This window comes from Panthera leo, chromosome F2 (assembly GCF_018350215.1).
Source record: "Panthera leo isolate Ple1 chromosome F2, P.leo_Ple1_pat1.1, whole genome shotgun sequence".
Lineage (NCBI taxonomy): Eukaryota > Metazoa > Chordata > Mammalia > Carnivora > Felidae > Panthera > Panthera leo.
This window is the reverse complement of record NC_056695.1, coordinates 53,711,163-53,728,913: the sequence shown is the minus strand read 5'-3', so window position 1 is coordinate 53,728,913 and position 17,751 is coordinate 53,711,163. Positions and strand designations below refer to the sequence as shown.

Sequence of the window (17,751 nt, the reverse complement as noted above, 5' to 3'; positions counted from 1 at the left end):
GTGTGAGTGTGTGTGTGTGTGTGTGTGTGGTAATTTTTTTTTAACCAAAGGCATTTATTTATAGCTTTTTAAAATATATTGCTGTAGCAAAATAGAACTGTATGGAATGATAGATTTCAGGCTTAAGTTCTTCATTTATAAACTGATTTATACATTCATTGATAAATATGAACTGAGCCCTATGAGTTGGGGCCTGCTTACTATCTTTTGTTTTCTTATTTATAAATATTGCTTATATTTTATTCATACTGGAGAACTATGTTTCAGCAGGCTTTAGATTATATAGGGCTCTTAACCAAACACTTATTTTAGATCTACCATGACAAAGGCACTATGCTTAAACTGGAGAGTTGGAGAACTTAAACCTGGCACCTACCTCAAGAAGTCTAATGAGTTGGAAAAAGGTATGAAAATAGGTCACGTTTGAATGCTTTCATAGGTATTAGAAAACGCAACTCAGGCTGGAGATCTGTTGACTCAAGTTACCAAGAAGCTCAAAACCAATAGGAAACTTAGCAGTTTGACCTTGACTTTGATTCTGTTTCTTTGTGATTCTTTAGCCTCTTCCCTCTTCCTGTGTGTCAGCTTCGTCCTCAGGCTAACTTATCTTGTGGTTCTGAGCAGAAACAGGGACTACATGCTTCTTCCATCCTCAATCATTGATCAAAATCTTGTACTTAACCTTGATTGGACTGTTTCTGAGCCAGTTTTGGCTATAGAAGTCCCGTGTTTGTTTAGGACTCATTCCCTAACCTGTAGCCTAAGGGAATGTGGTTAGATTTACCGATTTATGCCCTTGAGCAGAGAGTAGAGTCAATTTCCCCAACCCAAAAAGCTACTACACAAAAAAGGAAGATGGCTACCTAAAAGAAAATCCAAATACTGCTATAAAATAGAATGGTGGGAAATTGATAGTGGTGAGGCAACCAATGAATTTGTGACTGGACCTAGATAACATCAGTTCTCTAACCATCTCCACTTTATGTTCAGACTCAGCATATGTAGCTTGATTGAAAAAAAAAAATGTCCTAATTGTTCTACATCCCTAGCAATGTGACTTTATAGATCCTCACATTAAGAGGTAGAGTCTGCTTTCCTATCCCTTGTGTTAGGCTAGGCTGTTGATTTGATTTAAAACATGTGTTGGAAATGACCACATGCCAGTGTTGAGCTTAGCCTCCAAGAGGCTTTGTGTGTTTCTACTCACTCTCTTGGAACCCTGCTGCTACCGTGTGAACTAGCCAGGTCTAGTTGGCTGGATGACCTGGAAGAACAAAGACAAACTATCCCCGGCTCAGGACATCCTAGACTAATGACCCAGCATTTGACCATAGATACAAGAGTGAGCCCAGTCAAGAACAGGAATATTTGGTAGAGCAGTGAAAGCAAGGATTATACAGGACCGTAGTTGCTTAGTCATGATTCCAAAATCCAATAAACAAAACCAAAAAGGTTTTTACTAATTTGTAGTAAATTCATTTTGCAGCAAAACCAAATGTGTGCTTAGGAAAGACTATTTACATTCTTTCTTTATCCAAACTGGTGTGGATATATATACTTTTCACTAAAAAAATATATTAATGTATTTGACCATAGGGTCCTGCCCCAGATCCCACTGGGGCTACAAAATATATTGTAGATGCAAAGTTTTAGCTTTTTAAACTACAAAAAAAAAAAAAATCAAACCAAAATCAAAGCAAATAAAACACCTGACTCTTGAAATATACTGGACTCAAGAATTTGAGGACGCAAAAATCCATTTTGCACAGAAAACTTTTTACCCAACCTTTCTTCTTTTTCCTCTTCCTATCCTACTCACAAAATCTTCCCTAATCTCCTTTCACTGTGTGTGGTTTTTTTTCCTCCCTCCTCCTCAAAAGTCCCTCTCTTCCAGCCTCTCAGTGTCTGATTTCAGTCTCCTTCTCACTCTGGGATTTGCCTCCCCCACCTCTTTCCATATATAGCACTATTTAATCTTTCTCAGCTTCCCAGATTGCACTTTCATATATCACCCAGCTCAGCAAATTGAAAGACATTCCTTGACATTTGCCCTCTTTAGAAGGGAAGTGAAGGTTGGAAGTGAATGTTCTTCCCTGTCACACACAAACAGACAAAATAAAGATATATATTACTGGTGTTCTGATGAGCTGGGTTAGACTGAGATACCCAGGAAGTAGTGGTCAATGCTATTCAGGGTAGGGAAGAATTTTATAGAGAAAGCCATGCTCCAGCAGAGTTGACCTATACTGACAAGTTGAGGGAATGAAATTCAGAACCAGCTAGTTTAAGCAGAAAAGGCAGCTTTGGAAAAGGAATGCTAGGAGTACAGCTGAAAATATTCAGTGAATTGCAGATAGTTTATGAAGCTGAAGTGTACGCTGGGAGGTGAGGAAAAAGAGTTAGGCAAAGGCCAAGTCATGAACTTTGTCACAAATAACCTTCTCTATAAAACGTGTAGGACTATCAGTGGGGCATAAATCAGGAAAAAATTTCTAAAATATGAAAAGCAGGTAAGACGTGCCTGAAGAAATATAAAGCTACTACAAGCTACCAAAACAAACAGAGCAGCAAATCCAACACAAAATTTCCACTGTAAAGATAAACACAATACAAATAGCCAAGTATCTGAGGAAAGACATCCCATTAAAGAGAGACAAAACTGAAGACCTTATGCCTATGAAATAGTTAAAAGAGGAATCAAAAGTGATATTGATTGTAAATTTGAAGATATGTATAATTAAAATCCCTGAAAAGTTAAGGTATGACATCACATTTATAAAATAAGAAATAGCACAAATGGTTACACAAAAGAAAAAAATTAAAGGCCTGGGAAATGAAACACATAATCATTGAAATTTTAAAAATTAATAGATGGACTAAACATCAGGGGAACAGGTGAGAAACAAATTAATAGCTAAAATATAATAATATTCTAACATTTATTAGATCATTTACATGTCAAGCACTGTTCTAACTCCTTCGCAAACATTTTATTTAATTCTTCCTCACACTAGTCAAATAAGCAGTACTATTATGATTCTTTTAGGTACTATGTGCCAGATAATTGTAGCCACCCAAACAAGAGATGATGAGAGCCTACACTAAGAAGAACCAAGCACAGAGTTAGAAAACTGATACTGATACTAACAGCAACGATAAAACACTAAAGTCAACCATATACCATAAAGTTTAACAACAGAAGAGAACAAATAATGAAGCACAACCACCACCTGAGACGCTTATTAAAGTCAGGTCTCCAATAGTACTATAACAGAGTTGAACTATAAAGGGCCTTGAAACATATGAACCAAATATGAAATAGTCTTATTTGATATTTCTGTAAAAAAATCATTCTTTTGTAGCAGTGTATCCCAAAGTTTATTTTACAAAACAATAGTTCTACAGGATGCTTTGTGTTTGTGAAAAATAAGAATCATAATCCTATAAGGTTGGGAAAACTAAAAACATGCCTTACTGTTAGAGAGTCAAATCATACATTGGCCATTTAAAGGGTCTCAGAAGTATTACAATAATGAAACCTGTTGAATTTTTAAAGAGTTGAATCTCCTTTCCTCCTAGATATTTAATTATACCCCACGAAACTAATATCAGTTTAATATTATATATAAATTAATATTTAAAAACTAATATATGTATATTATATATTACTAATATATATGTATATATTATATATTATATATTACATATGCATATATGTATATATATACATATATATATAAACACATTGAGGCAAATAATAGGCTGGATCCATGTTTATACATTTATAGGAATCCAACTTGCTTATTCCTGTGACGCATATTCAAAAGTATGAAATTCAGCTATAAAGTTATTTTGCTTTTCAAACATACTTATTTTATAGGGAAAAAGAAAGTGAAAGTGAGGGAAGAAAATTCAAGTAGAAGGGTAACTTAGTTTAAGTATTGAAATAATATCACTCAAAAGATTAGCAATAATAAAAAATATGATATGAAAAATCTAAAATAAAACCTTTATCTCCTTAATAGTAAAGGAAAGCAAAACAAAACACAGTAACTGCTCAAACCATTATCTACATAGGTAGAGATGACCAGATGCTTTCTGTCCACTTTCTGAGCTCCTTTTTGCTGCTGCATTTAAGGACAGAAGGCTAACTGTTGTGCCAAATAGATTCAGAACCTCACTGCCACAGTAGAAGTTTATTTTATGCTCATGTCTGAGTCTGATATGGATCAAGTAGCTCTCCTCTATGCTGTGATTCAGCAGTCGAGGCTGCTTTCATATTGTGGCTTCAAGGTCATTTTAACATCATACAGAGAGCAGACAGCATGAAGAGTAAAATGAACAGAAACATCAGACCCTTAACTATTTTATCCTGGAAGTTAACACACATCATTTCCACACACATTCCATTCAACACAACTGGACATGTGGCTCTACAGAGATGCAGGGGGGTGTATCCACACTTCTGGTTATGTGTCTTCTTGATGAATTGGACCTTTTATCATTATTTCTCTTATCCCTTGTAACATTCATTGTCCTGAAGCCCACTTTAATATAGCCACCTCAGCCTCCTTCTAATTAATGTTTGCATGATATAGCTTTACCTTGTAACTTACTTATATCTTTATATCTCACTGTCATTATCTCTTGCTTGGATAATTATTATAAACTATTTGATCACACTAGTCTAGCTTTTCTTCAATCTATCCCCCAAAATGATCTTTTTAAAATTCAAATATGATCTTATTATTCTCCTACTTAAAAGCCACCATTGGAATTTTGCTGTTTTTAGAATTAAGTCCACACACCTTATTCTTACTTGCCAGTCCCAAAGTGACCTTTCCTCTACTGACATTTCCAACATCGTTATTTGACATTTTTCCCCCTCACACTTTCTATTGTATACATACTGAATTTTCTTGAACTGCAGTAATTCACTTCTGATTTGTCACCCACTGTTCATCAGGCTACCTCATTCTTCAAAGCTAATTTTTTTCTATATATGTCTCATCTAGATAGTACATCATCTGGGAGTTGACTTTGACCTGCCAATTCTGAATTAGGTACTCTTCTGGTATATTCCTACTATACCACCTATTCCTCTGTCAGAACACTGATGAAATGGCATCATACTTGTCTGTTAAATTGGCACATCTCCCACCAGATTGTAAACTCCTTGAAAGTTGGGATGTATCCATTCAGTGCACTGCTCTACATCTGGCACTTAGCATAGAACTTTTGACATTCAATTAATACTTGAGTGAATGGCTGAACTACTGAATGTTATTAATGAATTGAACAAAGAACTTCAGTGCAGTGATGGAGCTATAAACTGGATCGTATCTCTGGAGAGGGATGTGATAAAGGACACAGAGAGAGTTGAAGGGAATTGAAACAGTTTTTGAATAAATAACAAAAAAGATCATGGTAGTATGGTATCAGGGGTCCTGTAATATCATATACTTGCCCAATCTCCACACGTAACAATATGCCAGGTGAGGGGTGCCTGCGTGGCTCACCCAGTTGAGCGACCGACTTCGGTTCAGGTCATGATCTCCCAGTTTGTGAGTTTGAGCCCCACGTCGGGCTCTGTGCTGACAACTCAGAGCCTGGAGCCTGCTTCTGATTCTGTGTCTTCCTCTCTCTCTGCCCGTCCCCCACTCATAAATAAATGACTCTGACTCAGAGTCTCTCTCTCTGACTCAGAAATAAATAATCATTAAAAAAAAATATGCCAAGTGAAACCAAGCTAAAGGAAACCATCTTCAAGTTCTTCTTAAGATAGGAGAATAAATCCTTAGACTGGTATAAATTCTTAATGCAAAGATTCAAATCAGGTACTTGAAACCTGAATCCTCTCCAAAGGCATCTTTATCTTTTTATTGTGATCTCCTACACAGAGAACAATGCATGAAATAGAGAGTTACCTCCGATAATTTAGCTCAAAAAGAATACTTGTGTAAACATATGTGGGTCAGGAATAGAATAGTGCTATGTCCCAGAAGCCTCTCACTTTGCCTTCTCCAAATCACTATTCCCTCCATCCCTTGCAAAGATAGCCTTTATATGGACATTTATGGTAACCACATTCTTACTTTTCTCCACTGTTTCACCAAAATATTCCGGTATAGTGTTGCCTCTTTTACTAACTTAATATAAATGGAATTATACAACTATAATTAGTATTTTTTAGTAGCTAGCCTCTTTTCTTCATTCCTGCTATTGTTTTAGAAAATATTAATATTTATTAATTTTACCCTGAATGTGCACATGATTTGGTGCACAGACAGTTTACCATTTTTCATTTAAAAAGAAAATAATGACCAGGTGGTTTCCAACACCCCAATTTTTACTCCTGGGACAATGTAATGAAAGCCAAGTCACATGTCCTATGTGTACAAACTTCAAAGTCTGTATCACAAGTGAGGATGAGAAAAACTGATATTACCTGCTTATATACAGGAGCAAGAGAAAACTGCCTTCTCTTCTCCTCCCAGGAGAGAGACAAAAGTTTATTCCTTAGACACAAGAATTCCTGATTGGAACTTGACCGTATAGCTTTTATATTTTTTACCCTCACTTCTGTATTTTTCATTCTTTTGTCTCTTTGTGATTTGTTTGAGATGTTTTATTTTATTTTATTTTATAAGTTTATTTATTTATTTTGAGAGAGAGAGAGAGAGAGAGAGAGAATGTGTGCGTGTGCATGCTCACGTGCTTGCACAAATTGGGGAGGAGCAGAGAGAGAGAGGGAGAGAGAGAGAATCCTAAGAACTGTGAGATCCATCTCAGAACCATGAGATCATGACATGAGCCAAAGTCAAGAGGTGGACACTTAACTGACTGAGCCACGCAGGTGCCCTGAGATGTTGATCTATCTCCAATTCACTAATTTCTCTTCACTGTGTCTAATCTCTTATTTCATCTTTTGAGTTCTTAATTTTGATTATGTTTTGTTTTTTCATTTCCAGATCTCTGACAAAATTCTAAATTTTGTCTATTTCATTAAGCGCAGTAAATATAGCTATTTAAAGTTCTCCAATATCCAAGGACTCCCATTGGTCTTTTCTATTGCTTTATGTTTCTGTTTGTTTTCATGAATGTAATATAATCTTCGGATGTGCTTGGCTTTTTGTTTTGCTTTTTATCTTAAAATTATAGATTCCTGGAAAGTTGCAAAGGTATTACAGAAAGATCTTGTATATCCTTCAGTTTCCCGCAATGGTTACATTTTGTGTAACTATATGGAATATCAAACCAAAAAACTATCAGTTTACCACATGTGATAACCACATGTAACCACAGATTCATATAACCACAACCATGATCAAGATACAGAACTATTCCATCACCATGAATATCTCTCTCAAGCTATGCCTTAGAGTTATAGTCACACCCACTCCCTCACCCTCCACCATCCTTAATCCATGAGAAAAACTAATTTGTTTTCTATCTCTATAATTTTGTCATTTTGAAAATGTGTTTTATATATACATATAAAATTATATAGTATGTGACATTTAGAAATTGGCTTTTTTCATGGCTTTTTTCACTATGAGTCAGTGTATTAGCAAAATTGAAGAATTGGTCTGAGAGGACGCTGTAGTTTTTTCTTTTTTCTTTTTTTTCAGAGAATTCTTCTGCCAAGTAACTGGTGTCCTAACACTTTGAAATAACCTTGGTTCAATTTTAGGGATTGACATCTTAAGAGACTGAAGTGTGCTACCTGTGAGGGCCTATCTTCTGGTTCACACTGCTAGCGATTTCAACGCAGAGTTTAGAATGGACACCATTTTACCAGCGTCAATTGTAATTCACTACAATTTCTTCCTTTGGCAGACTCAGGACTCCAACCCCTACTCTCCTTAGGTTCTTAGCCTCCCTGCTTTCCCCTCTGTGAATATCTAACATCCTCAAGTAAAAGGAAGCTCGAAGCTTCTGACTTGCCTCTCTGAGCCTCTCTCCTTCTGAAGATTCTGGCCCAGTAATTATTCTCTATCTTCTTAAATTTGCATGACTTTAAGCACATGATTTTTATACACTTTGTTTAGATTTTCTAATAATCCTCAGTAGTGGGTGGATCTAAGTCATCTAGTTTCCTTATTACTGGAAATAGATGTTTCCTGTAGTTATGTTTCCTTTGACCTACACAGGTTTAAATGTTTTAAATTTAAATTAAAATATGTTTAATTTTTGTTTTTTTAAATTTTGTTTTATTTTATTTGAGGAGGGGGAGAGGTGCAGAGGGAGAGACAGAAAATCTTAAGCAGGCTCTGTGCTCAGCATGGAGCTGGACGTGGGGGCTTGATCCCACAACCTGAGATTATGACGAGCAGAAATCAAGAGTTGATGTGCAACTGACTGAGCTACCCAGGTGCCCCAATATTTTTAATTTTTGAATACAAACTGGATTATCTGACTTTTATTGCTATCTGACTTTTATTTTATTTACCTGACAAAAATCAGGTAAAGCAGTCAGTGGATACTGATCCCTTTAGGAAAAACACTTGCTCTCAATTTGGCTGAAGTCTTCCCTGATCCTAATTGTCTCTCTCTGATACTTTATTAATTTAAATAGCATGCCTGCCTGGCCACTGTAAGCATTTTTATTTAAAGGAAACTTTCAAATTTAATATGACTTTTTTTGTTCCTAGAACTTAGTTAGTAAATGAGATCATTACTCTAAATTTTGGTCATTTGTAAGTCTTTTCTTCCATCATTCAGAAGTCCCCAGTTTGGTGCACAAAGTAAGTCATATTCCTGTGCTGCTGTCATTAAATGACTGAGCCTCTACATAGCCAATTCTAAAAATGCCTTTTTTACCTCTTTACAGCCTAGCATCTTCTGATAACTCTGAACCTACTAAGGGTATTTATTTACAATCTGTCCTTATTATCATTGCTGAAGAGAGAAGACTGGAAAGCATCCTCAGTCATCATTATAAGAGACTGATTGTAACAGAACAAGTCCCTTCACTACCCTTGATTCACTTGGTAGATTTACTTCTCAGAATCCGTTTTTTAACTGATTAACTTAGTGAATCATAAATCCTCCTCTAAGATTCACAGAATATAAGCAAACAAAAAATGTGGTATGTTAAAAATTATGTAAGATCAAAATCGTTATTTAGACCTTAATATCACCACTTTACCAGTGTCAATTATTTTGTAAGCATATATTGAGGAACCATGTTGCTCACATATTTTGCTGTTTCATGCCCATGTGTAGCTGCAAAATTATAGAAAGCTCTCAAAGAGCTTAAATTTTATCTGGGAAGACATACTACATAGCAAGCAATATAAAATATACATGAAATAATTCTATATATGTAAAATGACTGTATAAAAGGAAATGTATTATGTCACGAGAATGCCAATTAGAAGAGTAATAAGAAATTGGGGATGTTGAACAAGAAAGGCTCTTGAATCTTGAAAAAGGTTCTCAGGTCAGATTTTGAGGAATGTTTTAGATATGGACTTACAGGAGAGAGAGGTGAAGTTATTCCAGCAAGTGGTATTTTTGGCAGAGGTTTTCTTTCCAGGAGCTCAGTCAGTCTACATTTACTCTTTTTCTGCAGAATTTTGAATGAGATTTTGTAGTATATGGCAAAGAGATGATGTTTTTTTTTAACACCCAATAATATGTAGACAGTCAAATGTACTATGTATAGAAATAGGGCATGAGAGAGAATCATGTGGATAGATAATCCTCTCCAGCATCAGTTCTTTTTCCCTCCCTCTATTCAATAGAAATACCGCACTTTCTGAAGGAGGTAATAAGACATTTAATACACGAATACTGACCTTAAGGTGCTTACATTGCTGTTAGAGGGCTAGTTACCAAAGTGAGAAGTTGAACAATATGTAGTAGCTATCTAGACATACAAAAAATGTCACAAGGCAGTGGCTGATAAATTAAAAAAAAAAAAAATCAGGGCTGACAAGTCTTAGTAAAGCTCATAGGAGGCAGAATCTTTGGCAGGCTGGTTTGGAGGAAAAGGGATTCATAAAAGTGATGTAACTTTTATATCTATGGTAGGGAAACTATAGAGGTCCTCTAATCCAACTGGATGAATGTCTTCCATGACATCACTAATAAATGGTTCTTCCTTCATCCTCTCCAGTAATACAGAATTCAGTTTCATGAGACACCCTATTTCAAGTTCCTGGAAAGAATGTTATTCCTTATAATCAGCCCCAAATCAACCCTCTTGTTAAATGTGATAGTGCTACCCAAAACTTCTCAGTCCCTGTGTCTGCCATCCTCAGGTGCTCCACTGTATTATAGATGTGCTGGCTTATTTGTTCCCTTGGCCATTCTAGCTGTTTTGCAGGGCCTGAAGGAGCCACAGCCCCAGAACTATGGCTCTGAGAAACCTCTTATGTTTATCCCAGTGCAGTAAATACTATCACCTCTTATGTATGCTGTGCTGTGAAGCATTGCTCAGTATAGTGCGGTGGTGAAGAGATCTGGGTCCTGGAATCAGACAGACCCAAGTTAGAATCTTGGCTCTGTCAGTTATTAGTTCTGAAATCTTGGGACAGAGACTCCACTTTTCACTTCTCGGTTTCTACACTGCAAAATAGGTACAATAATATATGTTCCCTTATAGAGCTGGTGTAGGAATTAAAGATGAGAACACATTAGGGATAATAAGTACTACCATTATTAAATTATTTAAAGCTAGTTTTTGTGTCCTCTAAGTCTCTTCTGACTAAATATCCCAAGTTCCTTCAGTGTCTGCCTGTCCAATGTGAGTTTAAGTTTCTTCCACTTCTCATTTGCTGTCTTCTTGAGATCCTATGGTGCCTTTGTGTTCCCTTTTAAATGTAAAGTACTAAAAACAGTATGTATCCCTGCAGGTGTGGTTTGAGGAGATAGTCCTCAAAGGGTAGAAAGAATAGGGGATTGAAAGAAGGATATTCTCACTGGAAAAAAGTGTAATAAGCAATGGAGAAGAAACCACAAATACACATGGCATGCTTATCAACAAATGGGCCTAACCAGCTAAAAGGGAGTCATGGGGAAAAAAGATCTTAAAGTGGCTGGATTGTGAAGTCCCTGGAACTATGATACTATGGATTCTATCACTATAAAGGAAAACCAACAAAACTGTCATTATAGGAGATTTACTTCTCACTTGAAAGCAAGCAACCACAGTTTATGTGAGCTACTCACAAGTAGCAAAAAGTTACATTACAGCCCTTCTTTTGCTTCCCTTAGATGAAAACAATCAATAACCCTACAATAGTCCCAAAGGTGACTCCGAAAACTTGAGAGATGATCCACAAACCACACATTCCTTTTGGCTGTTGGCTGCTGCAATCTACTATGGTTACAAAGGTGGGTGATCCAAAGAAGTTACTCTGCTCTATCCTGGAAGTCATAACTCAGTAGCTTCACCAACAGATTTCCTTTATTCCCAACCCTTTGTTTTCTTACCTTCTGGTCTTTCTTCCATTCATTCAATTTGCATAATGCTTAGAACCTTTTGGAGTTCATGCCCCACCTCTGCTGAGTACAACTTCGAACAAATTACTCAGCTTCTTGTAATTCAGTTTCCTCTCCTGTAAAAATGATAATTTTTTTGTAGGACTATAAAAATTAATTGTGAATATTAAATAAGTTAATATATCTGAAATAATCACAAGAGAACATGGCAGTAATAAGTGTTATTTATGTTAATTTCTGCTACTTTGGGTCATTACTATTCATAATTCAACAGATATCAGACACTTGGCTAGGCACAGAGGATGCATAGGCAAAAAGAACAATCCCTTACCCTCAATGGTCATATTTCTCCTGATTTTGTGGGCAAGGCAATGACTTTGGAAATACATTGCTGAATAAAATTTATTAGGTACCATTTATTGTCTTTGTAATCTTGGATGAAACAATTCCTCTGAGCCTCTTTCCTCATCTGTAGAACGAGCATTAATAAAATCTACTTCGAAGATCTGTTCTATTAAATAAGACAAAATATGCATACTGCCTGGCACAGGGTTGGAACTAAATATACACTCCTTCCCCCATAATCCTACAGCCCTACCTGAGTTTAGGACACAGCGATTTCTTCCAAAGAGCCAATCAGGAGTCTGAAGGTATAGCGGGAATGTCTTCAGGAAGGGCAAAAGCCAGGAGTGAGAGAGAACGGGGTGGGGGTAGGGAGCGGATGGAGACCGCCTCCGGACTACAACTCCCGGGATGCTCAGCAAGAAGGAGTGCCCCGCCCCACCCCTCCCAACCGGCACAGCAGGCGCTGCCCACCCCGTGGAGCCCAGCGGCGCGCTGAGGCTACAAGTGCCACGGCTGGTAATCGGAGGACTTTCCCGTGGAGCCGCGCAGGAACAGGCGCGCGGTGCTTCAGCCGCACGTGGTGGTCAAAGCAGGGGTGAGTGACGGAGAGTGGCACCGGGAGGAGGCGCTGGGGCGAGGGAGAGACCCCCCCCCCCCCCCCCGGGAGCCTGGCGGAGCAGCGGAGCGCGTCCCCACTCCCTGCCCTAGGTGCTTGCTTGCCTCGCCTCGGGGTATTTGGCGAACGCAGCCGGACTCTGGGCGCCCTGAGGTTCACCCGGAATGGATGGATTGATCTCGCAGGGATCACCGCTTCCCGGAGCTTGCTGCGCGCTCTTCTCGCACAGTGAGCGCTGGACGGATCCCGAGGTCGCTTCCCCAGATCAGCCTCGCCCGTATTAGTTAGTTCCAATGCAGATATTAATGTTTAGTTAATGGCAGACGGAGGAGGCAAAGTGCTGTTCCCTCGCTTTGAGGTGCAATTTCATTAACTGCGCTCTTAACCAGAGAGACGGAGAGGCAGGAGACGGAAGGAAAGAGCCTTTAGCTGGTCCCATGGGATTATCCTTTCTCTACTGAGGATGGAAGCCCCGGATTACGGAGCTGCAAAGGGAATCGACTGTGCAGCTAGTATATCTCCGATGGAACAAGCAGAGTCTATCTTTTCTTTAAAGAGAGAGGGAAGCAGGAGACGGGAATTAAGTGGAGATTTCATTCCCTCTGTTATAAATGGGAAGTGTCATGAGGGTCTCTGCCCATTTTAATAAAAAAAAAAAAAAAGAAAAAAAAAAAAAAGCCCAATGTGATGAGTTAATCGTGCCAAAAGTTAATCAGAGGACCTCATGTCTGAGGGCACAGCGAGATGATTTTTCATTTCAGGAATTCATCAAATACATTGTCACCACTTCCTTCCTGGAGGGATCCAGCTGTAGAGATCCGTATCCACTTGCTAAAGGAAAGTTCTGGTTCACTTGAATGTTTTTTGCATTTGGTCGTTTTGTATTTTGTTTTGTTTTTCTGTTTTAGCTACAGAGAAACTTTGGTAGTAGGAGAGAAGTGGTTTTTTTAAAAACAAAACAAACTGTAACGTAGAGCAGCAAGGATGTGGATTCCCTCTCCCGAATTTTAAGTGAGTTGCCAGGTAGACCATTAGGTGAGCCTTAGTTGTGCATCTGTGTGGGTTACCAGGTGTTGGAGCTGTGGATTGTGAGAATAAACCCACAAACCATGGTTTAAATCAATTATTACTGGAAAGCAAAATAAAGAGGGCCTTTGCTTGAAACTGCTGTACTTGGTGACAGTGAAAAGTGAGTCTATCCTGCAAAGGATGGTAGAAGCAGAGAAAGATAGGCAGTTTTCCGCTCAACCCAAAGTTCTATCACAGAAAGGTCCCATGCTGTGGTGGGGGTAAGGGCATGTCATGGATACAAAGTGCCAAAGGTAATTTTGGAACTTTGGAAATAACTTCTCACCTGCTTACCTCACAAACTGTTGACTCTGTGGGTTTATAATTTGTCTTTTACTGTCAGTTTACTTCTAAATAAAAACTTTCAGGTGGTCAATTTGGCATGCATGTTTCTTAGCAAAGTAGGCAGAGGGAGATGAACTCAGACCCATTCAGACGCAGTGAGCAAGAGTAGCAGACCTGTACCCAGAGCAGGTAGGTGTGTTGGGGGGAAGGGTGTGGAGTGGGCTGGCCCCTCGTATTTGGCAGGGGTCACACAGTTAAGGCATGTTGTCTGCATACTTCTGGGTCCAGAACAAGCTGGTGTCATGTAGCCACAAGGGCTGAGAATGAAAGCACAACGAACAAGCAAGGGTCTTGAAAATACAGGGCTGGTTGACTAAGGTCATTGGATGTATGAGGTGTAAGTTTAAGAAAGGTGGCTGATTAAACCAGCCATCTTTTACCCACTTCAGCTACTCAATCAAAATGCTGAGCCCCACTTCCAATAAAGCCCAGCTGATGATGACATATTTGTTCGTCCATGGTGATGCTCTAAAGCTAATCTGTATTAGAATCTGTTCTGAACAAAGATAGTGTAAACGTAATTTAACTGAATTGTTGAGAAGTGTGTGCTTCCCCAGGTTCTCCAGAAAATCGCAGCTCTGCTAAAAAAGGTCCCTGCCTTTCTCATTTGTGTCTCTCTACAGGAAACTTGCCTTCTTATTTGAGGGATCCTGTCACAGTAATGTGTGAGTCCTTGGATAAATTTGGCTTGGTGACGGCAATGCTTTCTTCAGAGACACTGCTACTTCCTCTGTGCTCCTTTTCTACCCTGACCTAAGTTTCTCAGTGTTAATCCCAGTGATAAGTCAGAGGATTTGCCCTCTTCATACTTTCTTGCCACTAGGTATCCTCTCCTTTCTTTTACTCCTTTTAGAGGAACTGGGGCTGAGGTGTCTACAGTTGTGGCTGAAAAGGAGATGGGGACCTCAGGAGCGATACTCTTGGTAGTGCAGCCTTAGCTCTTGTTGGGTTCTTATCTGTGTTGCTGTTGGCAGAATTCTCAGAACCTGCTGGGGGATGTCTGACTAGCTCCGATGGAGCTCCACTCCCTTGCTAAGAAGAGCAGCCAGGCTTTCCTGTGCGATGCTGGGGACTGGCATTCAGGAGGCCCTCCTGATGGCCAGGCAGATGCAGCAGCCATCAAAGCTGCTCTCTGCTGCCAGAGACACTGTACGTCAACACCAAAAGCAGCTGAGATTGAAGGATCTAAACTTAGTCCTTCTCCAGCATCCCCCTCCTCCTCTTTGCAAGACAGAGTTATTCAGACAGACTCCTTGCCACCAGGACCTCTCAACTCAGGGAACAACCAAATAACAGCAGGGCGGAAAGTCTGCAACTGCTGCAGCCAGGAATTAGAAACTTCTTTTACCTGTGTGGATGAGAATGTCAACTTAGAGCAAAGGAACCGATGCTCCCCTTCAGCAAAAGGGAGCAATCACCTGGGAGACCTTGGCTGGGGAAATCCAAACGAGTGGTCCCATGAGGCTGCCGTATCCTTGATATCCGAAGATGAGGATGATGTAAGTTCGGAAGCCACATCTTCAGGGAGGTCAGTTGACTATGGTTTCATCAGTGCCATCTTGTTCTTGGTCACTGGCATCTTGCTGGTGATCATCTCTTACATTGTTCCACGGGAAGTGACTGTGGATCCCAACACCGTGGCGGCCCGGGAGATGGAACGCTTGGAGAAGGAGAGCGCAAGGTTGGGGGCTCACCTGGATCGCTGTGTGATTGCGGGACTCTGCCTGCTCACTCTTGGGGGGGTCGTTCTGTCCTGTTTGCTGATGATGTCTATGTGGAAGGGGGAGTTATATCGTCGCAACAGGTTTGCCTCTTCCAAAGAGTCTGCAAAACTCTACGGTTCTTTCAACTTCAGGATGAAAACCGGCACGAATGAAAACACCCTGGAACTGTCCTTGGTAGAAGAAGATGCTCTTGATGTACAGAGTTAATTCTGGTTGTGAACTTCTTGAGGGTCTGCGTTAGCATTTTCTGTGAAAACAAACCAACCAATCACTTTTCTTAAAATTAACAGTGCAGTTTATTTGCTTGTCAGGAAATGCTCATTTCACAAACCAACAGCCAGTGAGTGTTTTTGTTCTATATGTATTTTTTATTTACAAGAAAAGCTGTGTTAAGATGCATTAAGAAACTACAACCAGCTACACCTGTCCTTGTAAAGAGCTGAGATTAATTAATCTATAATGGCCATCAGCTTCTGTTTCTATAGCAAAATATTTCTAACAACCAGCGTACAAATGATTTTTTTAACATGATATGGGGTATTCTTTGGACATTAAGAAGTCCTGCACACAGTAGGGTCAATTAGCAACTTATTTTGTGAAAAAGAACCTAAGCACTAATTACATAATAAGGCTTACATTTAATTCTCAAAGGTGCTTATCCATTCTCTTGCTAAATTTTTTCTTCCTCTAATTTGGCTGAGCATTAAAATATAGGGTTTTGAATTTGAATATTTTGAAGCTTGAGGATGTTGATTATTTTAAAAATGCAAGAATATATATGTTGTATTTATAATTATTCCTGTACTCAGAATTGGTAACTAAGTCATTAGAATAAACTTTCTAGGAGAAGAAAAATATATAAATCATTATTAGACCAATCTGAATTTAACCCAGAATGTTAGTGCCAGATATGAGCTGGTGTTGCATGCCCATTTTCTAGGTAAATTAAAATTAATTGCTTACGTAAATTTCATTTTCTGTTTGTCGTTTAGCTATCCCACAGGTTACCCGGGCTCTTGAAGTCTTTCCTGGTTCTCACACCAGAGAGGCAAAGCATTAGACATTTTTAATATATTTCCAGACATATAAACCTCTAGGCAGGTCAGAGTCATGATTAGCTCAGACACACCCAGGTGACATTTTGTTATTGTTTGGAGAAAATTTCCAATACAATTGCAGCTAGACTGTTAGAAACATTTAGAAATTGGTATCACTTACTCTTGGCGAAGCAACAAACCATTGCCCCAGGATGGAAGCAGTCCTTAAGCCCACAGCCAAAAAATTAAAAGATAAGAGTGACAAAGAGAGAGGAAACTGATTCAGTGGGAACTGCATCCTCACCAAAACTCGCCTCCTCCTAACATGGTCTAAGTGTCTCTCTCCGTTCCTCATCCAGGCCCTCGGAAACTGTGATGCCTTGCCTCATGATGTTTACACTTGCTCCGTGAGAGGCACGATGGGCGAAGTGGTCACAACTTTGCAAAACACACACCCAGTGTCCACGCTAACACACTGTCTCCGTATAGTTATGGTTCGGGAAGGGGTAGGAAATGGAGCCTCAAATAGCTTGCATTTTGCAATTAATCTTTGAGGTGTTTCCATCCTCCCACTGCAAGAGCTCTTTTAACTTCCATTAGTGCATTACAAGGATCTTACAAAGGGCTGGAACTTGGAATTTGGGGTGGGAGGGCAGAGATGGGTAAGTGAGAACATGATTTCTTTATTGATTCTAAAGCATAATTCTAATGCCTGAAGTTTTTGTTGTTACTGAGGACTGGAATATGTGGGTGACTTTGGCTGGCAGAGTGTGTGAGTCAGGATGTTTATGTGAATGAGCTCCTGTTGATGTCAGAGATTGATTTGATGAGATAGGTACACTGTGTGTTACTAAGGGTTAAGATGAAAATCAAAAAGGTAGGATCAGAAGATAGTAAAAATAGAGAGGGCAGGCATGTGAAAGAATTATTAGGTAAAAATGAGAACTTGCGTGGACATCAGAGGAAGCTAGATGTAGCTGAATTACCTTATTCTATATAACAGGCTATTAACTGACTTGGAAATAATTGGAACATCATAAACGTGATTTTTGTTTTCTATTGCTGTTTCATCGTGCTTTTTGAAAAAAGTTTTTGTTTTATTGTGATTCTCATGTTACCGTTTATGTTGAAGCTGGCTTGCTGGAAGTATAAATTCAATATTTTG

The 17,751-nt window shown here is 39.0% G+C and overlaps 1 protein-coding gene across 1 annotated transcript; it reads left to right on the top strand.

Moving 5' to 3' along the window:
- The first annotated feature begins 14,378 nt into the window (after positions 1 to 14,378).
- Positions 14,379 to 15,867, top strand: TMEM74 (transmembrane protein 74). Its single transcript, XM_042923535.1, has one exon. It carries the CDS (start codon positions 14,839 to 14,841, stop codon positions 15,754 to 15,756), a length of 918 nt encoding a protein of 305 aa, XP_042779469.1. The 5' UTR covers positions 14,379 to 14,838; the 3' UTR covers positions 15,757 to 15,867.
- Positions 15,868 to 17,751: the final 1,884 nt, after the last annotated feature.

What these genes read in the sequence shown, in the direction of transcription:
- TMEM74 (XM_042923535.1), top strand. Translation starts at nt 14,839, where the DNA reads ATGGAGCTCCACTCCCTTGCTAAGAAGAGCAGCCAGGCTTTCCTGTGC.